The sequence below is a fragment of the Caretta caretta genome, chromosome 17 (genome assembly GCF_965140235.1).
Source record: "Caretta caretta isolate rCarCar2 chromosome 17, rCarCar1.hap1, whole genome shotgun sequence".
NCBI lineage: Eukaryota > Metazoa > Chordata > Testudines > Cheloniidae > Caretta > Caretta caretta.
The window spans coordinates 10874465-10900108 of record NC_134222.1 but is presented as its reverse complement, the minus strand read 5'-3'; the positions used below and the strand labels follow the sequence as shown (position 1 = coordinate 10900108).

The window sequence follows — 25644 nt, the reverse complement described above, 5'->3', positions numbered from 1 at the left end:
TTCTACAGGACTATTCCATAAGGTTCTGTAGGAGCCCATTGCTATTGTTACAGTCCCAAAAAGTGTGCAGGGAGTCTCAAAGAGAAAAGAATGCTCTAAAAAAGTTACAATCTGTGATCCCATCCCTGCAAGCACTGACTACGGGGAGAACTCCTCCAGACTTTCTTACTCTGCCCAGCGGCACAGAATGCAGCTGTGAGCCCCAGTTTTAGATGTGATGAGTGCAGATGCTAAAACAGGAGGGAGGGGTTACAGTGAAGAAAAAGAAGCACCATGGCAATATGACGACTCAGGTCAAGTGTGAGCACAATTTGGTAATTTCCAGATCAGGTAGAGGCCCCAAGAACACCAAGTCACATATGTCTTAACTATTGTTTTTAATGTTATAACCAGCGACGCCTCCAGGAATGGGAAAAAAAACATTCGGCAATACATAGCGTCTCCCTTAAAATCCACAAAAGCAAAACTCTGTCCCTAAGTCAACCTGCTGTCTATTGTCTCTGAGGCACCACATTGCAGGAATGTCCAAAGTGAAATGTTACTCAGAGCAGGTGCCACAAAATTTAGGGACGCTGGGGTGAGCCCAGCCTTATCTCTGGATTGCTCTGCTTTTGTGGATTTTCATAGATTCATAGATTCATAGATATTTAGGCCAGAAGGGACCATTATGATCATCTAGTCTGACCTCCTGCACAATGCAGGCCACAGAATTTCACCCACCACTCCTAAAAAAGACCTCACACCTATATCTGTGCTATTGAAGTCCTCAAATTGTAGTTTGAAGACCTCAAGGAGCAGAGAATCCTCCAGCAAGTGACCCGTGCCCCATGCTACAGAGGAAGGCGAAAAACCTCCAGGGCCTTCCAATCTGCCCTGGAGGAAAATTCCTTCCCGACCCCAAATATGGCGATCAGCTAAACCCTGAGCATATGGGCAAGATTCATCAGCCAGATACTACAGAAAATTCTTTCCTGGGTAACTCAGATCCCACCCTATCTAACATCCCATCACAGGCCATTAGGCCTATTTACCATGAATATTTAATTACCAAAACCATGTTATCCCATCATACCATCTCCTCCATAAACTTATCGAGTTTAATCTTAAAGCAAGATAGATCTTTTAGATTTGTCAGATTATCATTTTTTTAAAATGTAGTTTTGAGTGATTCCATTCTGCCTTCCTATATTTTTCTATATGAAAATTTTAAAAAAAGTTTAAATACCGCTATGAAGATTACTAAATTGAAGCGATAATTGTCTGCTCTCCACTTTAGACTAAAAATTATATAACTGCATAAATTTAAGTGCACATATTATTTTAACAAGAAAGTTGCCAGAACAAACTGCATAAGGAGACAGAGCTCTCTGAATAAAGACATAAGTAAATCAAATCATTGTAAACCTTTGAAGAAAATAGAAACTCCCATTAACATCCCAAAAAGTCAGCAACTGTATCTATCAGATGACAGCTAACACACCATTTCCCCAAACCACAAAGTTGAACACAAAGTCCACAGCTTAGTCAACGAATCTGAAAACCATTTGCCAACTGTTTTTCAGGAAAGAGACAAAGCCGTTAATCTGAGTCAAATCAGTTCTACAAAACACTGCAATCCCGGGAAGAATACAGTCTGTCCTGGCTTTATACCACAAAAAATGTTTAGGGTCAATAGGTAAACTTAGAGGGGCTGAAGCAGTCTCATCTCTCTCTCTTTCTCTAAATATACACACACATAAATCTTTAACCGTTAGGAAAGGGTTTTGAGCACATAGGTGTTACCACCATGTCTATTGTTTTGCTTTGGAATAGTATTGTCAGCACATACAAATATACATTCCCATAAGAATATGATCTATGAAATACAATCATGGATACAATATAGACAGACTGCGGGCTCCACAATTCCCCCTCCTTCCCCAGATTTCAGCTAACGTTTCAATACCGTAGTGGCAATGACTGTTCTTTTTCTTGAATCAAGAGAGAAAAGACTGAATAAACTCGTGCTTTACCTTTTTTCTTTATTTTGCTTTCTGGATTTGTGCAACAACCCTATAAGGACAACAGCTGCTCGGATCCCTGCCCTTTTAGAATGCATCCTGTCAGCCGGTTGTGACATAGTTAAGGTGACACTTCCACAGGCTCTGCTGCCAATATCCCCAACCCTTGGCAAGAGACCTGCTTTAAAAAGTGCAAACCTCCCTCCCCTCACTAGCACGCACACTTCTCTCCCTCTCCCTCTCCCCTCTGCCTTGTTACTCCTGCCTCATAGGTAAAGCTCTTGCCTGAATCAGGTGATTTCTCTTACTCTAGCGACCTTCAAGTCACCTGCCTCCCCTTCCTAGCTGACTACAGCCTCTGATTCTGCTGCTGCTCTTCTGCTCCGGGTTGCTAAGCTGCCAGCACACAGAAGGGTGGCATTTCCAAGTCAATTAAATCACTTAAAACTGTACCAGCTTCAGATGTGGTCATCGGCTCTTGACTATCTGTCATGCCTGCGTTCAGCCATCAACCACAATCCACCCCCAACCCATATCTCCAAAAGAACCGAAGTTGGGGCTTCTCTTCGACGTTTTAGAGTGAGCATTAAACCAAAGCAGATGCAGAAGTAACATACTGAGCATTTTCATCAAGCCCTGTAATTTGCTGGATGATACCTGCAAGCAAACTGAACGGAACTGCGTGGAGCTGGGACCCGCACACAGAGGAAAGCTTTCAGGTTTTCTCCTCTGCTATTGCTTGTTACAATTTTTCTGAACAAAGAGGATATTTTTGTGTGTGTGAGAGTGCACAGTGTGTGTTTTATGAAGGCAGAGGGCATTCAAAGCATCACTGATTTTATGCTGGGGAAACAAAGATTACTAAAAGGTGGGTGTAATTAATTACCTTTTTTTGTCATTTTTTTACTAGAAAACAAAACCCAAATCTACAGTCTAAACAAAACTAAGTTTCCATGGGGTTTAGGATCTATTGACACAGTGGTTGTCAATTCACTGCACCAGCTTTAACCAATGGCTTTTGGACTAAATGTAAAGGGTCTCTTACCCCCACCCCCCACCCCCGAATGTCATTTCCTGATTGCTGCTGGGGATTAGATGAATTTTAAGAACATTAAAATGCACAAGGATTTTATTTTTAATGGTTGGGATCTAATGTTGCAACTAAAATAACTCCATGATTCACACACTGAAGATTTTCACACACTGAAAATACCTTGTACAGTTAAGGGTAAAATTCAGATTGTATAAGAACCACAATATGGTCAACTTAATTACAGCATCCTTAAAACTGAAAAGGAAGAATTGGGTTTTTTTACATTACAAAGTGTATTTTCAAGACATTAAATCTTTTATGTACTGGGACAGACCCGCAGCTGAATTAAGTTGGCATAATGCCAGAATCTAGCTCATTGTGTTGTGTTTAAAATATGCCACATGAATAAATTTTCTACTTTGTCTAGAAGTCTACTGAACCATATCTGTTAACAGGTGCCGGAAAACGTAGCCCCACTAGTCTTCTACATACAGTCCATGTTATATTCCTTGCTGCAGTTTTTTTATTAAGTAGACCGTAAATGATCTACCACAGAGCATAAGCATCAACACCTTTCCCTTTCAAAGTATGTTACCATGGAGATAAAACAAGCAGGTCTCTTCTCTCCTCCCTCCCTACCACTTCCATCCTCCCATATCACTTACCATTTGTGCTGGTTTAAGTCTCACATTAGAAATAAACACAGGATCAGTTAAATCACTTGGAACGCGTTAATTGCAAGAGGAACTAAAACCCAGTCCTTTGGTTTAAGGCATGTACCGTAAGAGAGCAGGCAGGCAAAAATTCTAACCTCCTGAAAGACTAAAATATAAGCATCTGGCCAAAGACAGCAATAGTTCTGTATCTCTTTTCCTTCAGAGACAGTATCTTAGTTATAATAACCCTATTAGATCATCTAGTCCACCCCTGCCCTGACGGTGTAAAACTAATCCCTGTGGTGTAGAACTGTTCCCTATGGTATACTTTCTAAGTCTTTATCCAGTCTAGTCTTAACGCATGAAGAGTAGGAACACTTTGTTAATAACAGGGAATCAGAGCTGAAGTATATGCTCTCATTGGACACTAAGAGCTTGTCTTATTTCCCCAGGTTCCTATGGGCAAGGACAATGGCTGCCTACACTGGTGTTCTTCCCCTAAAGAATTCCCAAATCCCAAAGCCACGCATAGACTGCCAGACAGAGTCTGAGCAGTGATATCTCTGTTTGAATTTGGAGGGCAGGAATGGGCACTGGAGAGTCTCTTTTCTTTACTAAGGGGATATGTGGGGAGGATGGACAAATTTATGCCTGTTATCAGTCAACAAATGAGTTCTTTCTGTGTTATTTTGCCACAAAGAGTCAGTCTCCGCCAGCAACTAGCTCATCAGAGCAGTTTGGGAAATTGGTGATGCAAATGCGTCACCCCAGTGGACCCCATACTATGGGCCTCTTGAAGCCAGTTGCCTTCACATCCCCAAGTGCTGAGGAACGTGTGCACCCTAGCAAAATAGGACAAAGGCTCATAGTGGAGTTTTCAGTGAAAAGACAAGGACACTTCCTTCCAATCCTCAGATCTTCAGAAACAACCCTTACCCCAGAATAGAGGAATAAACAGGGGGAAGCCAGCAATAAACTCTAATAATTGCCCTGTGACACTAGAGTCTTGACAGGGACATGAGGCTGAAATATGATCCTAAGCTACCTAGGAACCCTCTAAGAGGGGGAGTCAATCATTAACAGACCAGAGGGTTTTTCCTGGCAAAGTCCACAAGAAATATGTTTGCTCAGGATCAAATAGGCTTCAAAAAGGAACACACAAAATCTGATGCAGAAAAGTAGGCTTTTTTTAAACCTGTCTTCTGTGCCTGGATACATCTCAGCAGCCGTTCAAGGACAGCTCATCCATGTGAACATGTGACCCTTGCTACACTGTCAGATTCACTGAGCCCAGATTGAGCTTCTGATTAAGCGATGGATGCACCTGGCCACCTCTACACAATTTTAGCTTCTGCACTCAGTTTTTCGCATAGGCCGAGAACGTTTAAAGCAATGGAGTACGCGTCTCTTGCTCCTCTGAACTGGCTTCGCCACCATCTATTTTCCTCCAACACTCTTCAGACCACTACTTTGACTCCGTCTCCCAGTGCTGTGTAAAATGGAGTTGGCAATTCCACTGTGGGTGGATTGTATTCAGTGAAGGAGATCATGCTTTATGTCTACAACCACTAGCCACCCATAGGAACATACACGTCAATACTCTAGTCATGGTCCCCAAACACTATGGCTTATGATACTGCTGCTTCTCTGGTTAGGGCCACTCTGTTATGAGCAGAAATTCATTCCAGCACAATGGAACAGCAGTCACCTCTAGTGTGGGACATCTATTTTGCACAATTTTATAAAAGTCACATGGATATTATGAGTGCAACCATAGGAGGAGGGCATGGAAGGAAACAGATACGCCCCATCCTTATACATACACACCACAAATATTTATTACCCTGATATGCTCCTTATTGTGTCTGCAGCTCTCCCATATTTAGTTATCCAAAAATCATCCTCATCCAAAAGTACCATGCTTAAGGTTGCCTGTATAACCTTAACTCTGCCCTCTTGCATACACACATTTTGTTAGTCTTCAGTTACATGATCACATTTTTATTTCCACAGAGCATCCCCAAAAAGAACATACAATTCATCTTTGTTATAATGAATTCCTGTCCCTCAGCCTCTGTTTAGTCAGACAGCTAACTCTATAAAGGAGATGTGTTCATCAGTGCCCTGAACTTATTTTAACCCTAGAACAAACTAGCCATGTAATGGTATTTACCACCTCACTTGTACAAAGATTTATGCCTGAGTGTAACTGTATGTCTGTGTACAGTCCCACTGAAGTCAATGGTAAACATGTGTGTAAAAGTCTTTGCAAGATCATGGTCTAAAGGGACTGATTCAAAACCCATTGACGTCCATGAGAAAATTTCAACAAGTTTTGGATCAGGCGCTACAAAGATGAAGTAGTGGGGCAAAGGTCGTTCAGAACCGATGACTTCAAATAGCTACTGAGGACACATTCATTTAAATTCACATACATCGGGATAGGGAAAATACAGAGACCCCGCCCGCCCCACTGAAAAACCAGCCCTGTTACAAGCTGGAACGACTAACACTTCTTCAAAGCAGGCGTCACAATGCAACATGACACCATGGCAGCTCGTGAAACTTGGGCAAGTGAGGAGGGGAAAATATAATAAACCCTGATGCCATCTTAATCATCATTTACTGCAGAAAGCACTTAGCTTCCACTCTGAAGCCTTTTAATCAAGCTTTTGTTGGTCCAACTAATCCCTTTGTTCTTGCTGAAAATATCTGGCTGCTCCCTTTCACAGGAAGCATCAGAGCCTGATGAATTTCTGAGAGGCAGTCGCAAAAAAAAAAAAAAAAAATTAGAGCCCATTTTCATGCCAAATTATATCAGTTCTCTGGCACCTCGTTAGTTTTCACAGGGTGGGGGACAGGAGTTGGATTTTAAGCCTTTTACCGCTCTCTCTAAACAGGCAGCTTTGAATTTCATTGAGTCTCTCCCTCCGGAGCCAATTTTCCCCCCACCCTCCCACGTGCACTCACAGAGACAAGTTAAGTATCAATCTTCTCATGTTTTATGCTGAAGTGGCTTTGTATTGATTTCTGAAGATGTTCATTTCTCTCATGTTTGGAAACGGAGATTCACTTAGGTAGATACACTTAGCTAATATTTTCCTTTCCACCTACATGTGACAAACGTGTCTCTTCTCTAATCAATTTATTTTGGGCTTAATTTTCAGCCTATTTGTAATTTATATGATCAAATGCAGCTAGAATGACACTTTGGAGGAAGGCTGGGCTTCTGGTGAAGGCACTGGACTAGAACACAGGAGATCTGGGTTCAGCCTCCATCTCTGGCACCAACTCCCCGTGATGCCTCGGGGAAGTCACTTAGCATATGTCTTCGCAGCTTTCGGAGGTGTGATTGCAGCATGTACAGCCATACCAAAGCCAGCTTTAATCTAGCTAGCTCAGGTACCAATAGCACGGGCCAGCTGCCTGAGTACATACCCAGTTGGGCTTGTACTTAGGGTGACTAGCCTGTGCCGCTGTGGGTTTACTGCTATTGGTACCCACACTAGCCAGATGAACGCTAGTTCAGGGTATGTCTATATGTGCTGAGAACATAGCTCCAATTGCAGGGTGGACATACCCTCAAGCTCTGCCTCGGTTGCCCCTGTGTAAAATGCATGTAACAACACTTCCACTCTTTGACTGCTTTTATCTATTTAGATGGTAAGATCTTTGGAGCAGGGGCTGTCTCTTACTAGGTGCATGTGCAGCACCTAAAAAGTCCAGGAACCCTGATCTCATTTGGGCTACAACCACTCAAGGCACTACCGTAACAGAAACAACAGAAAATAATACAATACTGCTTTGGTAAGAAACAACCCCCTCGTCCAATGGTTTCTCCTGTTGCAGCTCAGACATTAGGTCTGTGAAAGTGTTTGTAGCAAGGGAGGGGAAAGGGAGTAAGTGGGTTTTTCCTCTTCCTGGGGACGTTTTTAAACAATGCACCATTTAGTGGGGATGCCAAGGGCAAGAAATATTTGCTCTTCTTTAGTAGCCAGGGTATTTTAGAGCCAAAAAAGCACCTCAGACAGCAAAAATCTGGCCATATGCAAAGAGGAAAGATTATCTTTGCTGGATGGAAGGAAATGCATCCTCTCCAACCAGCCCCTCAAGCCCCTTTCAGTCTGAACAGTGGGCTGTTCAACACATCTCATTTGGAAGATGCAAGCACTTCTTGGGTTTTGAAGAGGTAGAAGTTTCATCAGCCAGGATAAGTGGCAACTCTCATACAGCAGGCGATCATATTCATATCACAAGGAGTGCTAGTTTTAACAGAGGCCAAGCCAGCAAATATAAGAGCAGACATCTTGAGGATATGTCCTTGTATCCTTAGCCGGAGGCTAAAACATTAAACAGAGAAAAGAACCAGCAGAGAGTCAACACAGACACTGGTTGTAGCAGAAAGTGAACAGGACCACAGCAAGGCAACGGCCCAGGGGCTTTGCTTCATTTCTTCAGAATGGCCGTTTATTTATTCTGTCACACAATAAATAGCATTTCACCTTAGCTGAAACTGATGCATTAAGCATGCGAGGCAGGTAACTGTTGGGAAGGCCAGGCTGGGGAGTCCACTATTATAGCTCATACACAAAGACAACATTTTATCTGGGGGGATTTTGGTCACAAGAGCCCCTCTGTGGTTGTGCAAATGGGTACGTACCACAGGAAGATGAGCGGTTATTTTTTGTTTGCTGCAGTCTGATGAAAGCCCTCTAGGGAAGCTAGGTAAAGTAAGTTATGAAAGCCTGGAGGATGAGTAGCAGAGGGCAGGCAGTCTTATCCTTTGCTGGAGTATCCACATCATTTTCTGTTTCTGCTCTCTTTCCCAGTAGAGGCTCATTGCGCTCCTCTATAACGCACACTCTCATCTCATGCTCATTGTGAGTCATCTTCCCAAAGAAATGGCACATCATGCACACCGAGCAATGATTTCTGCTTGACAAATAGACTGTGAAATGGACTACTGGATTCACAAAGGAAAGCAGGTGCATAAAAGAGAATGTGTGTCAGGCTGCAGATGGCTCTAAAATACAAGCCACGTGCACATTCTGGCATCGGGCATATCAGACAGAAACATGGGGGGGAAGACTCCGCTTGCAGAAGCTCTCTGCATGGGGTTCCTCTCTGCTTGAAAGATTATTCCATACACCCCCGACCCCCATCTCCTGTAGTAACTTCCTCCCAGGGAAGCAGTAAGAGCTGTTGGCTACAGCATCCCATGTGACACATTGCCATGAAGGACAGTCTCCCTCATTTCTTCAGTAGAACATTCCACACAGTGCCAAAATTAAAACTAACCCTCTCCCCCATAAAAACCACTTCTATAGGCATGAAACTTCCCCTGTGCAGGGGAACATATCAAGGCCTTATGCTCCAATTAAATGCCACTTAAACCCTCAAAATAAGTGGTGCATAGGCCTTGGTGCTGTGACCCTGCAGGGAGGAGGAATTTTCGCCATAGAGCCTTAGATATTAGGACCAGTGTTATGAGTGATTTAATGTTGGCTGGCCAGCAGGGTTATCCTACCCGTCCACCATGGGCATAAGAAGAGAATTTATTTAAACATAGCCAAAGGACAGCACGTCTCACAGAGCAGCAGCCGTTTCTTGAGACTGCATCTTGGTCCTAGCACAGAGCATGAGCCCAAGGGCCAGATTTACAAAGGTATTTAGACACCTAAAGATGCAGATAGGTGCTTTTGTATATCCAACTAGGCACCTAAGTGCCTAACTCACCTACCCAATACCTTTGTAAATCTGGTTATATGGGGAAACTATAAACCTTCCAGCCTGGTATTTTGGAAAGTGGTACCGACTGAGCCATACTATAAAGCAAAGCATTGTTAACTATGTTTCTTCCCCTTGTAAATTGGAGAAAATAAAGGGAACATTTTAGCTGTATGTCGCACTATTGGTTTTTCAATCCTGCTATCGCTTGTAGTTGGGAATTTTCTGACCTTTTTTTTTTGGCGAAAAATACCAATTCATCAAAACCAAAACTGTTTGTGAACAAGGATGGTGTTCAATGAATTTCCTGACTCAACAAAAAAATTATGAAAAACATTTTGAAAATGTTGCAACCATACTTTTCAACATTTTCAAAAAACCCCCAAAAAATCTAGTTTTCCCATTCAAAACAACTTGTTTCAGAACTTACACTAATAGGAGAAAAGGGTAAAAATCAAAGCAAAACACTTCGAAATTATTAAAACAAAATGTTTTGATTGACCCCAAAACCTTGTTTAAATCAGTTTTCGGTTCATGAATATTTAAGATTTTGACTTTGTCCCAGTTCAAGGGGGGAAAGTTTTCAAACTCTCAGAAATGATCACAGAATGGCAAAACCATTTCCTGCCCAGCTATACCTGTAGTGTATCTACTAATGTTTATAAGTCATAGATTTACATATGTGCCTAGAATTTCCATTGCCACGCCAAAGTGGCTCCCTCTTGTATGAAGGATGAAAAATATTTCAGCCTTTGGCAGGAGTTCAAGGCACAGTTTAATTGTGCCTTTCCTTCAAGCTCTCTAGTCCTAATGTTGCATTATCACTCGCTAATGCCACAGTGGTACAGTATGTACATGTAAGACCTCTGTTAGACAGAACACTTTGAGCAACGCTTAAGCTTGCCTATCAGGAATTTCCAGCCTGGTGATGGTCAAGAGGAAATCGTTCTGGGCAGCATTCTAATGTTTGGAAGGGAAGGGATGGTGTTACTTTAGTCACCCTGACAATATTAGAAAGTCTTAACTAATCTTGAGAAATGGAAGATCAGAGGAATATTGTCAAGAGTGCTTCCATTTATATAGCATTGTGCCTTGTCAGGGTTCCTTCCCCACTCTGAACTCTAGGGTACAGATGTGGAGACCCGCATGAAAGACCCCCTAAGCTTATTCTTACCAGCTTAGGTTAAAAATTTCCCCAAGGTACAAACTTTGCCTTGCCCTTGAACAGTATGCTGCCACCACCAAGCGTTTTAAACAAAGAACAGGGAAAGAGACCACTTGGAGACATCTTCCTCCAAAATATCCCCCCCAAGCCCTACACCCCCTTTCCTGGGAAGACTTGAGAATAATATCCTAACCAATCGGTTACAAAATCATCAAAGACCCAAACCCCTGGATCTTGGAACAATGGAAAAATCAGTCAGGTTCTTAAAAGAAGGATTTTATTAATAAAAAGAAAGGTAAAAATCATCTCTGTAAAATCAGGATGGAAAATACTTTACAGGGTATTCAGATTCAAAACACAGAGGATCCCCCTCTGGGCAAAACCTGAAAGTTACAGAAAACAGGAATAATCCTCCCTCTTAACACAGGGAAAATTCACATAAAACAAAAGATAAACTAATCCGCCTTGCCTGGCTTACCTATACTGGTTGCAATATTGGAGACTTGGATTAGGATGGGTTGCAGAAGCTGGATTTCTGTCTGGCCTCTCTCAGTCCCAAGAGAGAACCATCACGTAAACAAAGAGCACAACAAAAGCCTCCCCACCCCACCCCACCAGATTTGAAAATATCTTGTCCCCTTATTGGTCCTTTGGGTCAGGTGCCAGCCAGGTTAGCTGAGCTTCTTAACCCTTTACAGGTAACAGGATGTTGCCTCTGGCCAGGAGGGATTTTGTAGCACTGTCTAGAGAAAGGTGAAAAGGAGTACTTGTGGCACCTTAGAGACTAACCAATTTATTTGAGCATGAGCTTTCGTGAGCTACAGCTCACTTCATCGGATGCATACCGTGGAAACTGCAGCAGACTTTATATACACACAGAGAATATGAAACAATACCTCCTCCCACCCCACTGTCCTGCTGGTGGGAGGAGGTATTGTTTCATATTCTCTGTGTATATATAAAGTCTGCTGCAGTTTCCACGGTATGCATCCGATGAAGTGAGCTGTAGCTCACGAAAGCTCATGCTCAAATAAATTGGTTAGTCTCTAAGGTGCCACAAGTACTCCTTTTCTTTTTGTGAATACAGACTAACACGGCTGTTACTCTGAAACCTGTCATTAGAGAAAGGTGGTTACCCTTCCCTTTATATTTATGACGCGCCTTATGAACTGGATTTTCCCATTTCCTTTCCCTCGTCCTTGACTAATAGTCACTCTACTAGTGAGCAAAATGATTTCCTTGCCATGGGTTGACTGCAGGATAAATGTGGCAATGAATGCAAAGGAGAACACAACTTCATCTGTTTGAGGACCTGATCCAAAGGAGAAAAGACTCCCACTGATGACAACAGCCATTGAATCAAAGCCTGCAAGAAGGTCTCAGTCTTGATATAATGTCAATGGAACCAGCACAAATGTATCATGATTTTGAAACATCATGGCTCACTGGAATCCATGGAGGATGTATTAATATCATCCAAGAATACACGAGAAAGATAGTATGAAAACCAGCCCCCATGCATTCAGCTATGACAAGTCCGAGCCCAATGCCAGCACTGACCAAATTTGCATTGTGCTAAAGAACGTCAGTTCCAACCTGCAGCAAAGTGGCTGATCCATTGCCGAGTCCGCCAACTGTGCTAGATCTTGCCAGATTCTGCAGCGCTCTTGTACTGTGACCCACTAGGGGCTTCACTGAACGTACTGGACTCTTTTCCCTTTTGTTTTTCAACTGAGTTTGGATCTCCAAAACTAAAAAGCTAGAAAAAAAACGCTACTGGGCCAGATTCCCCAACAAGGATTGTATCCAATAAAATGGTATGAAGTATGATCCAGTGGGTAGCACAATAAGCAGGGGCTTGGGAGACCTGGTAGTTTCTATTCCCTGCTCTGCCAAATCCTGGTGGGTGACCCTGAGCAAATCACTTTGCTTCAGTGCCTCAGTTTCCCCATCTGTAAAATGGGGCTCAAAATACTTCCCTGCTTTGTAAAGAACATTGAGATCTACACAGTGCTTGAGACAATGCTTTGCATGGCCTGGGGGTGGGGACCACTAGCCCAGAGCCCATTTACCAACAGATGTATAGATGCACAAAAAAGAAACAATGGCATAACCTTAGCCCTCGAACAGAGCCAGTCTATGCACTAAAATGCATCTCCCATAAGAGAGCAGCCTTGTGTATTGTTTTACAATATTATCTTTTTAATGATTAAATGACCTTTGAGGAAATGTGGCTGCAATTGCTGCATGAAAAGTAAACATCTGTTAAAACTGCCCTGACATTTATGTTTCGGAGAAAACAGTTTTGCAGCTAAAAAACCATTTTAATTAAGAGGGGTTAAGGAGAACTCATTTTAGGTTTGGACCATTATGTGCCATTATAAAAATATCATTCGTATGCCAAGCTCATTTATGCAGAGCTTGGCATTTTCTTTAGTGCTGCTCTTTCCTAAGAAAGAGATACTGAGAAATGCCATTTTGTGACAAAGTCAGATCAAAACTTCATTCTTGGTATTACAGAAGCACCCATCAAAGACTGATTTTCATTTATTTCTACGTAAGCCATACAATGCATAGAATAATATAGGTCTGGTTTTCTAGGGTTTGCACTGGGTATAATTATTTACATTCTGATCTAGCAGTGTTCTGTGCTCACTTCAGACAGGTGGAAATAATTATACAAGGTCAAGGCAACAGAAAAACCAGGCCCTTTGATACTGCAGTCTCAGACTGACTTGCATGTTTCATATAGTGCCTTATCCTCCAAATACTTATGCATGGGGAGTGGAATTTTTCAAGTGAGCTTAAGGAAATGAGAACCCACATCCCTTTGAATTGGGTGCCTAACTCTCCTACATTGCATCTTTACTAGGACAGAAGACGTGTTTACCTCAAGTTAGCTAACGTGGGGTAAAAACCAATGAAAACAAAGCACCTTGTAGCTTTCCCATGAGCTAACATGTCAAGTTGAAGACTCTGGGGAGACTAGGTTTTACTGTGATCTGCTAACCTGTGCCCATATCTAGATTAGAATATGAATTTAATTCACATACTTCAAGCCTAAAATGTACTGGCTTGTTTGCAGAGCTGTATGAAAGTGAGGGAAGGTTTTAGGGAAATATTCATATTGCCAATATTCATATTCAATAGTCATATTTCCCACATATATTTGTTTGACTGGCCAGTTCTACATGCACAATCATTATTTGCACAAAAATGCCACAAATGATGCATGCACAACAATTCAGGAATAAGATTTGTTCTGTGTTTGCACAGTACCGAACACAATGAAGTTCTGGTTTATGAATGGCGCTCTTAGGTGGTACCCAAATAATAAATAACAGTAAGCTTAGAAGTCATTACTGACAATTCGTCCCACATGGTTTTAAATGCCCATCTCCAGAGCTTTGCTGGTTAACAAAAATAAAAACACGATTCAGTTGTTTTCTTAATATGAGGTCGTTTATAAAAACACATCAAATGTAGAGGAGCGACTATAAATTTTACACTGCGTAAATCTGTTAAACTGTAAAGCAAATATTTTTATGGCTGAAATCTTGCAGCTCAAGACATACTAGCCCATGATTTGCTTCCATGTGGACCATAAAATGCACAAATTTAGTATGTCAGGTTTTATTCCTCTGTGAAACTGTGGAAGACCAATGGCATAAGCCACCAAAAAGCTTAACATTTCATCACTTTATTATATTGCTTTGAAAATCAAATTTGAGATAAAAAATCCAATTGACCACTTTCATATGATAGGTCTAAGATCATGGAATAGCAATCTCCAGGGAGGGGGTTTGTGAACAGGTGTCAGGGAGTCACAGTCATCAAGCTCTCATCATATTATTAAATGGAACCAGGGTCACAGCAAGGTCCCAGCTGAGGTGGAAGGGGGACAAGACACAGAAAAAGGGGTCCAGCTATGCAAAATGAAGAGAACTGTTCATCTAAAGCAAGTTGGGTGGTTCTGAACATCCTTCATTCGACAGGAGAGGAGACCCACTAAATAAAGATGAGACAACCTCGGTGTTTTGGTTTGCATGGGCTCAAGGGAACGTTTTGTGCATCATTTTGGCTTGCGTTCACAAACCCTGAGTCCAGGGGAAATCTTTGCATCAAGAATACATGCAAAACCCACAAGTTATTCTTGACTGGGATAGGAGCCCCAGGTTCACTAAAAACTAGCCTCACTCTTGCCCAAACCTAGCAACATTGTTTGTCAAACCTTCTTGCAAATGATAGGAGGTCTATGCTTTCTTTCGAAGCATCTAGCAGCGGCCTCCATTCAAGAAAGGATGGTTTTGTGGTTAAAGCCCTGAACTGGGACTCGGGAGATCTGAATTCAGTTCTTCACTCTGCCACAGATTCCCTGTGTGACCTTGGGCAATCACTTAGTCTCTCTGTGCTGCAGTTTCCTTTCTAGTAAAAAGGGGATAACAATACTTCCCTACCTCACAGGAAGTTAGGAGGACGTAGGCAGTAATGACTATGAGGTACTCATACACTCTGATAATGAGGGCCAGATGTGTACTCGGTAGATAGAAATAAGAGGATAAACTAGGCAGACCAGTGGTCAGTTTCAATAGCTCTGTTCCTGTCCCAAAGCCATTGGGCAATATTCAAACTTGCTACAAAGCACTACATTCATGTTCCAGGGCTGAATCAGACCCATTGGTCTAATCTCTTTGGTACCATTCCCGAGCTTCCTAGGAAACAAATGGGGAGAGAGATCAAAGTTGCTACAAAAAGGACAAAAATCTTTATGAACAACAACTGACCTTTTGTTTTGCAACAAAGCCAAAGCTCAGTCAGTGGGTTGCCACTGCTGCTGAAAACAGAACAGGACTGCGTGTGAGTGCCTGTCATGTCTGAAGATCGACAAATACTTAAGATAAGCCATCCTTAATTGCTGTGAAACAGACAGAATAGATGAACAGATAATGACCTGGGCTGTAATGTGTGCACCCATTGTGTGGTTAGAGAGGCTTAAAAAGAGACTCCGCAGTATGTTTTGATTAATCACGAAGAAAGAATAACCAGAGGTTGAGAATGGGCACAACACTGCTATTGGATTTACCGTATATCTTTGTTTAGAAGCCACGGTTTCTATTAGAATATACTTCTTTCAATGTATTACTTGGCTTTCCCGCTCTTCCCCCCCCCCCCCCCCAGTCAATTTTCATGGCAAGGTGAGGCTAATGTAATCAATGAGGATGATTACTAACAAAGGACAGCTTCTAAACCAATTGGATCAGGTTTTCTTAAAAGATGGAGCCACAAGCAGTAGAATGAGCCCTGAGCGGTTTAAAAAATCAGCTTTTTACCCTGGAAAAGGCATCACACCTCAGCACTGCACTCATCTAACACTTGGCTTGCCCTGAGATTCTCTCCTATGATACGGCCCCTTTGTGCCAGTCAGCTGGTAGCACAGAGTCTCTAAATGCTGATGGATCCAGCCAGCTGGCAGTCGCCCTCGAGTGGGAAAGTCCCAAGGTAAAGAGGTGACATAGCTAGTTCAAATGCCAAACCCCTTCTTCCTTCCCTTCATACCCCCTGTATAGGGTATATGGCCAGGAGAAAGGGGATGTGGGTAGAGTTTTGCTGCACTCCAGCACTCCCCAGCTGATGCAGTGGCCCTATTGGGTCATACCTACCTAGTAAAGTTTAGAGCAACCCCGAGGCTGACCCAGATTGTGTCAGGGACAGTATCAGCATAGAACTGGGCTTTGGATCAGGGAGCTGCGATCAGCACCTTTGTGGGCTCCCACTAGCTACACCGAGTACATACTGTGTGCAGCTGAAAACCTAGCCCGGGTGTGTACACTCTTTTTGCCTAATTCTGAACCCACACAGCATGGTGGATTCAAAAGCTTGACTTAAATTTATTGGGTTCACATCTCACTTGGGACTGCCACAGGACCAGAATTTGAGTTGGAGCTCCTGTATCTCTTGCCAAGGGACACCTGTGATGGTCTTTGACACCCACTATTATTTTAAAAAGGAAGCTGCCCCGTGGGACCAAGCATAGGCAGTTTATCTGTTTATAAGGGGTAACATTTTCAAAAGCAACTATGTGACTTAGGAGCCTGAGTCCCACTGACTTGCCGTGGGGGTCAGGCTCCTAAGTCTGATATACGTTTATGAAGTTTTACCCAAGTTCCCAGTAACAGCTATGAAATCTCAGCCACCCTACTGGATTTGCTCTGTCTGACACGCAGGTGCTTTTGCAGACTTGAAAGCTCCAATTTTACTAGAACATCCAGATTTAAATGTAAGCAATGCTCACAATGCGCCGTCTGAATACAAAACAAAGCAACAAAACCAACCACAGGGACTCACTCCTCAGACAGAACCAGCTCGAGGTGCAAGACAATCCCTGCCATTATGCCTGTAGTTGAGCCTGCTTCTTTTTCAATCCCACGCACCAGCTTAGCTGTCACATTCAAATGGGTTCTAAGAAGGAAAGAAAGGCGTTAAGGCCTTGATCCTACTCCCACTGAAATGTACAAGAGCTTGTCATTAACCTCCATGGGTACCAAATCCAGTTATTCAAAGTCAATAAAGCTACAGCAATATATAACAGCGAAGGATCTGGTCCTATAAACTGTCCTACTACCAGGATTCTGCACAATAGATTTCCACATTGGCAGCTATCCAGACTCAGTACATACTGCTCCTCCCATCCCCTTAAGGGGCAGATAAGAAGCAATTCTAGTTCTAGCAGCAAGCAGTAGATGCCATTTTACTTAAGTAGGGGTGTGTAAACTGTTCCTATTAGAGAACAAAGCTACAGCATATGCATCCCTTCTGTAACTACTGCTTTCTGTCTTCATTTCCACAGCACAGATAACAGCTAGTCAAATATTCACTATAAATAAATTATCCAGTGCACTTAGCCCATTTTTCTGCTTGTGAATTAAACCCAGTTTCTGTAAGGGTCTCAGTGGTTCGTAAATACCCGGTGAACAGTAAACATGACCAGATTTCAGCCCAACGCAGCTCACAATACAAACCGCTTGCTTTGACTACTTGACTGATATTCATTATTTGTGGTATGTGTTAACACACTCCCAAAATTGAATGATTAAATGGTTAATGTTTGTACAGTCCTTTGAAGATGTAAAGCACCACATAAGTGCTATATTATTAACTGTGCGTAATGAGACTTTAGAATATCCCTGAAATCTGCAGACATTTTTAAGATCATCCAATTTAAGATAATAAAAGCTATAGGAAAATTACAAACCAATATCTGTACACGAAGATGTTTTTTTATTACAGATGCAGAATACACTGAAAAGACAAGTGGCTTTTGTAACAAAACCAGTTAGATACTTTTGTTTAGAAGTGCCATTAGATCTCTTTCATGCTGCAATATATCACTGCAATATGTAAAGTACATACAAAAGTTAATATCTTTGTTAGCAAAGTGATGAAAATGAATTTGCATGAATGGTTTTGGTCCTGAGCTTAGAACAAATATAGTAAGAATAGATTTCCCTAGGCTGTTAGACAAGGCCACTTGTGCCTTCATGGTGCAGATCCTTCTTTAGTGCAGGAGCAAATGGGAATCAGCCAACAGGGTTCTACTCCTGGCATTGCAACAGACTCGCCTTGAGCATGTCATTTCACTTCTCTCTGCCTCGACTTACCTACCTGTACAATGAGGCTAAAACGACATGCTCACTTCAAAAGGGGGACAGTGAGATTTAATTCATTATTTGTTACAAACTTTGAGATCCCAGAATTTATATGGTGCTGTAAAACTCATTCCTTGGTTCCCACTTCTCCCATTTCCAGCAAAATGCTCCAGCAAAAATACCATGCTGGCATTCCAACCAAGTAGCCCGCCCAGCCTTTCTGAAAACCAGTGAAGGATGCTCTGTCTGATTTTGCATCCAGTTCATATTCCTAGGTTTCACTTTCAGAGCTGTGCATAGCTTCATCCTGCCCGCATCTCAGTACTTCCTTCCTCCTGGAGCCCGCTCAGACCCCATGCTCTACCCAAATCTCCCATTTACACGACCTTGACCACCTTCTTTTACTCACGGCTTCATGATGTAATTTTGGAGTATCTGATATAAGATGCCTTTACAAGGCCTGATATTCAGAAAGTGCTGAGCACCTGCCCTCTGAAAATGAGGCCCCTTTAAGGTGAGTCAAGATGGGGCACCCAAAATCACTAGCTGCTTTTGAAAAATGTTAATCCTTGTTTTCCTCCCCCCAGGCCTGACCCAAAGCCCACTGAAGTCAATGGGAGTCTTTCCATCTACTTCAATTAGCTTTGAATAAGGCTCTGTTTTGCACAGAACCAAACACACCTCCTGCACTCAACAAACAATAATTAAAGGTACCTCCAGTGTCCAAGGAGGGAATGGGTTGTAATCCTAAAATATCAGTGAGTGAGGATGTTTTGAGCTTGTGTCATTTCTTATCCATGTACCTCTCCTTATTTCAAGAAATTGGACCCATGCCGTGATACCTTAACCTTTTAAATATTCTAGCTATAAATTACCTAGTTGTTCATTTCCTCCTCTCTATCCCATCTGCCTGACTGTTTCTGTTTATATCCCCCACCTGGTTACTCTCACCACAGAAAGGAGAGACCAACCAATCAAAGCCTGGATCATTAAAAAAAGGTCAGAATGGTGCCACATATTGTTGCCTGTCACAGAGCAGACGGGCGATTCGGAAGGAAGGAGTCTGCATCCTCGGTACCACAGGTCGTAACGAGGACAGAGAGTGGGATGACATCAATCCATTCTCCTAGCAATGAGAGCAGCCTAATGAGAATGGGAAATGGCACTAATGTAACCCGTCCTCATTAATGGCCCTTCTAGGATGCCGTACGCAAGGCCCATGTCATTAATTCTGCTAAAGATGAAACATCAACCCAAGGCACATGTTTCAACTTTCTTGGGACTCGTTAGTCTAACGCAGCTGTCATCTCAGCCAGAGAGAGCATGGTATTAAAGATTTATTTCACCCAGGAAGATTACCAGAATAATAACCAACTTAAAAGAAAATTGTATAGCTTCCTGGATAATATCATGTCAATTATTCAAAAAGGCTTTATCAATAACTATTCAACTCACAATTCAAAGATTCAGAGATTTTCAGGCCAGAAGGGACTAGTACTGGATCATCTAGTCTGATCTCCTGAATAATTTATTTGTTGGTAATCCTAAGAATTTAGATAGCTGCATCTACCTTTATCTAAAAAGGTCATTGTCTGTGACCAGAACTACATCATCCTCCACCCACGTTTCACATCTTCCACCCAGTGTCACAGTAGGGAGAAGTGAGCAGGAGCTGCCATCGACAGATATGCAAAGGTGGTGGACAGTACCAACAGCACACAGCAAGGCGGTTCCTAGAGCATCTCCTGGGATACCAACCCTGAAAGGGTAGCACTAGTGTTGCATAACAAAAGCAGCACTGCGGAAGCAGGTACCGGCGTGTGCATAGCATTACACCAGTCTCCAGCACAGCACATTTGGACACTCAGCACGAATATGGGAAATATGCACGATCATGTTCACAGTCAACTCCGAGTATGCACACAAATGTCGACATATTCTATGAGGTTCTTGTGACTTTCCCTCTTTAACAACTACTTCTTCAGCAGCCTCTATAAGACACAGGATTGATGATGATAACCTCTTAGACAGCACTTGTCAGCCACAGATCTCAAAGCGCTTTACAAATGAGATTGTAACCTCTTTGGGACCCAACTTTTTGATTTGTGTTTATACAGCGTGCAGCAAGCACAATGGGGCTCTGGTTTCTGACTGGGATTCACAGGCATGAATGCAATACAAATAATCAATAATAATGTTCATTATCTCCATTTTACAGATGGGGCAAAGGAAGGCACAGAGAGGTAAAGTGACTTGCCAATGGTCATACAATGAGTCAGTGGCAGAGATGGGAATAAAACTTGTACAGCAGCTTAGTGGCAGAAGCTGGAATAGAACCCAGGTCTATTCTCCATGTCCAGTGTCTTACTCACTGGACCAGTCTGCCTCCTTCAAATAGCACAGCGTCTCTATTTGGTTATATGCAGTACACACAGTTCATAACTTTAAAAGCAGCAGCACAATTAAATAAAATTGTGTCCTTGTTCATTTGGTGTTTTTTCCACCCCTGAATAAGGCTTTCAGAAGAGACAAGTTCCAAGATTTCAGCATTAAATTAAATTAAATCAAATCAACGGAGGAAATAAGTCTTTACAGTATGTGCAGTTCCTTTGGATTTTACTAGCAAATCAGTGCACTAAACATAATTGCTTATCATTAATGTCACTAATAAATCCTGATTTAGGATGCACAGTAAACTAGCATGCAGTAAAGCTGTATATCTGATGGTTTCAGGACTACAGATAGCTTCTTTACCCTTGATTCCTTCTCTGGTCTTCTGTGTTAAAAAAAAGGCCCAAATCCTAAAACCATTATTCAGGCAAACCCCCCCGGAAACCTCGGTGCAACTGGAATGGGAATATCAGGATTTAGCCCACAGTTTTTTAAGCCACCATTTGAAAAGAAGCTGGCAACAGATTTGGGGGCTTTCTAATAACAATGACCTTGATTTACAGAATCTGACTATCGCAGAGAAACCTGACACTGACTTGGAAGGCTCCACATAATCTGCACACTAAGGTCCTATGGACTCTTCTGATTAGGAAGGAAATATCCTCAGGTTTTATTTGTTGTTATCCGCATGCCCAAATAAATAGGGAATAGAGCTGTGATCCGTATCACACCACCACAGATTGCTACCGTACCATCCACTAGGAAACATGGGAGTTGGCTAGGCTGGGAGTCCTGTAGCAACGTGGTGGTGCCTTATTGAGGTGCCTAATTGGGAGTGGAGTTCATAGAATCATAGAATATCAGGATTGGAAGGGATCTCAGGAGGTCATCTAGTTCAACCCCCTGCTCAAAGCAGGACCAATCCCCAACTAAATCATCCCAGCCAGGGCTTTGTCAAGCCTGAACTTAAAAACTTCAAAGGAAGGAGATTCTACCACCTCCCTAGGTAACACATTCCAGTGCTTCACCACCCTCCTAGTGAAAAAGTTTTTTCTAATATCCAACCTAAACCTCCCCCACTGCAACTTGAGACCATTATCCTCATTCTGTCATCTGCTACCACTGAGAACAGTCTAGATCCATCCTCTTTGGAATCCCCTTTCGGGTAGTTGAAAGCAGCTATCAAAGCCCCCCTCATTCGTCTCTTCCGCAGACTAAACAATCCCAGTTCCCTCAGCCTCTCCTCATAAGTCATGTGTTCCAGTCCCCTAATCATTTTTCTTGCCCTCCGCTGGACTCTTTCCAATTTTTTCACATCCTTCTTGTAGTTGTGGGGCCCAAAACTGGACACAGTACTCCAGATGAGGCCTCGCCAATGTCAAATAGAGGGGAACGATCACGTCCCTCAATCTGCTGGCAATGCCCCTACTTATACATCCCAAAATGCCACTGGCCTTCTTGGCAACAACAGCACACTATTGATTCATATCCAGCTTCTCGTCCTAGGTCCTCTTCTGCAGAACTGCTGCCGAGCCACTCAGTCCCTAGTCTGTAGCGGTGCATGGGATTCTTCTGTCCTAAGTGCAGGACTCTGCACTTGTCCTTGTTGAAACTCATCAGATTTCTTTTGGCCCAATCCTCTAATTTGTCTAGGTCCCTCTGTATCCTATCCCTACCCTCCAGCGTATCTACCTCTCCTCCCAGTTTAGTGTCATCTGCAAACTTGCTGAGGGTGCAATCCACGCCATCCTCCAGAACATTAATGAAGATATTGAACAAAACCAGCCCCAGGACCGACTCTTGGGGCACTCCACTTGATACTGGCTGCCAGCTAGACATGGAGCCATTGATCACTACCCATTGACCCTGACAATCTAGCCAGTTCTTTTGAAATTCCGGGTGCCAAGCCATTCTGAACATTCCAGCCCCGGTGTACGGCCATACTGGAGTCCTGGTTCAGGTTCTGAATAGAGCTGGTTGGGAATTTGCCCTTGGAATGATTTGTGGATGGAAAATGCCCTTTTTATGAAATCTAAATGTTCTGTGGGGAAATTCCAATTTTGCCAAACATATCTGGCCTTCCCTTGTGAAAAATCAAAATGACAGGTTCCCACGTGGGGTCTTCATCTCCCGGGCTCTTTGCCTCCCCCATCCTCAGCTGCCGGAGAGGCAGGTAGGATGGGAAGCCGGTGGAGAGCTGGGGCACTCAGCCTGTTTGCCTTTCCTGCAGCCACACTGGGAAGGAGGCAGAAAGACTCAGAGGCAGGAAGACGAAGAGCCAGAGCACACAGCCTCCAGCAGCCGGCCTAGAAAGCGCATGGAAAATTGGGAAGAGTCTTCCAAGGAGGCAGCCAGCAAGATGAAAAATTTCATTTTTTTTTGGCCGGGGCGGGGGTGCGGGGGGTCCTCCCAAAATGGAATTTTCTGGAAATCCCTTCCCGCAAAAAAAGAATCTCAATTTTGGTAGCACTTTTTGGGTCAAAAACCTGAAATTTTTCATAGGAAGGGATTTCCATTTCTCAGGCAGGTCTGCTTTCGAATGTAGTTCTCTGCTCTTGGGACAGGCAGAGCCTGGGAGCACTGCTGAAGCAGTTTGTGCTGCCCCTGGAGAGACGGGAGAAACAGGGATGGAGCAGGTTTCAGAATTACTCCCACAGAGCAACCAACCGTCACAGTGAAGGTTAAGGGGGGCCATCCCCAGGGCTCGGAAAGGGATCCCTAGTAGGAAACAAACTTTCTATTAGTACTGCAGTTTATGGAACAGTATGAAACACTCAACCAACTTTTTCCTGTGACATTTTGCTTTCTTTATAGAAGTAAAAAGTTGAGCTTTCAAGTGATCGCTGCTCTCCATGATGTCAATGTCCCCTACTGAATGACAGCAGACATCCATCATCCTCTAGCTCACTTACATAGATTCTAATGCCAGGCTATTCACGATCCAAAGAACAACTCACAAGGACACAGGACCTGTAACTGGGGGTATAGATTCTAGCCAGTGTTTGACAGAGAAAGGGTTAACCTTTGCCGTCTGCTAGTGAAAGGACCACAGGGAATGACAAGGGAGCTGGCCTGAGAGAGCTGTAGAGAGATGATTAATGCCCCAGCTCATTGTGGGTCTGATTCAAAACTCATTGAAATCAGTGATAGTCTTTCCACTGACTTGGCCATGCTTTGGATCAGGTCTCATAAGGGGGAAATGCTGAAGAGCTAGGGTTTTCCCCCTCTTCCTTCTCCCTCTCTGATACCTACCTGCACTGAGTTGGGCTTTAGACCTTTGTTTTAGCCTCCAGCTGAAGCAGGCAGTGCCTCTCAGCTTTACTTGGTCGGTGGGAAAGCTTGTTGCATTTGTCATTGCTCCTTAGAGGAGGAGAACATTCTTTCCATTTACTTTCTGATGTTACAACAAACTTCACCTATGTATCTTGAGTCTTACTCTCCGATCACCGAGACACTAAAGACAAGAGCACAAAAACGTCAACCACCTCCCAAAATGATCTCTCTCTCTCTCGGTCTCCTGTGAAGCAGTAACTCTAGAGTTTGAAAAAGATCCACTTTTTTAAGCTGTAAACAAAAGGCCTCACCTACGCTGGAGCTTTGCAGCCACAGAGGCAAGCTACTAGCATAACTACATTAATTCATTAGACCAGCAAAGCTGATTAACACCATGATTTGCACTGGTGCGTCTTACACCAGTTTTATGCAGGGTAAGGCTGGCCATTGATGACTGAAATCCCTAGTGCAGATTTTCCTCTGGACAGGGTAATGGAATCCAAGAGATCAGCTAAATCCATTTGTGGAACCTGAGGAATCTCCTGATAACAAGATGGATCATGTAGGACAATGTTGCTCAAGTCTTCCTTTGTTTAGATGTTCCTGAATCATCAAGGTTATTCCAGTGCCTTTCAGATTGCTTATTCAGAAAGATCATCATCAGGCTTTCATCCCATAGGCAGAATGAAAATAAATTGTAGAACTTGAAACAGACTAAGGGCATGAGCACCCTCTAGATGGTCCATGGAGAATGAATGGAATTTGAAGAGATCAATGCCTAGACAATTTGACAGTGCTGTGTAAATCTCGCAGGTTTCTCCTGAAATCAAAATAAAGTCTGGGTGTGGTCAGCAAAGCCTTTTGATGGAAATGAAAGAGGTCCTCTGGGTTAGAGAAAACGCATGACCCTCTGAAAAAGGTTGAGAGCTGGTTATCATCTTAACAAGTAAACAAAGTTTAAAAAGCTTAAGCTGCAAATGCAAATTCTCACGGAAGTACTGAATATTCAGCTCTCTCAGTAAGGCTTTACTCTTCAGAAAAATGATAATAGCTTTGTCTGAACAGTAGTGTTCCCAGTGGTGAGCTGGAGCCGGTTCCCACTGGTTCGCTAGAACCAGTTGTTAAATTTAGAAGCCCTTTTAGAACCGGTTGTTCCGCGCAGGACAACTGGTTCTAAAAGGGCTTCTAAATTTAACCAGCCAAAAGTGGCGCCTTAGGTGCCAACTCCCTGGGTGCTCCAGGGCTGGAGCACCCAAGGGGAAAATTTGGTGGGTGCAGAGCATCCACCGGCAGCTCCCCGCCCCACCCCCGGCCCCAGCTTACCTCCGCTCCGCCTCCACCTCCTCCCCTGAATGCACCGCCCCGCTCTGCTCCTCCGCCCCCCCCCCAGGCTTCCCGCGAATCAGCTGTTCGCGTGGGAAGACGAGGTGGGCTGAGAAGCAAGCGGCGGCTTCCTGTTCAGGCCCAGGGAGGCGGAGGTGAGCTGGGGCGGGGGTGGCGGGTCACGAGGAGGGCTGCCCTCGCCGCAGCAGGTGACCCGGGGGGGGGGGGTGCGCAAGGGAACCGCTCCTTGCCCCATCTCACCTCTGCTACCCTCGGCCTGAGTGTGAAGCCGCCGCCTGCTTCTCAGCCCTCCCAGGGGTGGGGGGGAGATGGAGAAGCAGAGCAGGGGGGTGCGTTCAGGGGCGGATGCAGCGCGGAGGCGAGCTGGGGCCGGGTGCGGGGTGGGAAGCTTGCTCTGCACCCATCAAAT

The 25644-nt window shown here is 43.5% G+C and overlaps 1 protein-coding gene across 5 annotated transcripts in view; it reads right to left on the bottom strand.

Annotated features, from left to right (window-relative positions):
* RAP1GAP2 (RAP1 GTPase activating protein 2) overlaps positions 1–25644 on the bottom strand; it is a 253052-nt gene that overhangs the window by 123587 nt on the left and 103821 nt on the right. Inside the window, exon 1 of one of the 5 annotated variants that reach the window (XM_048824055.2) lies at positions 2013–2142. The exons of the other annotated variants lie outside the window; for them this stretch is intronic. Coding sequence (XP_048680012.2) covers positions 2013–2119 — 107 coding nt within the window. The 5' untranslated portion in view covers positions 2120–2142. Of the gene's footprint in view, positions 1–2012; positions 2143–25644 lie in introns of those variants that run through there. 5 annotated transcript variants of the gene reach the window in all.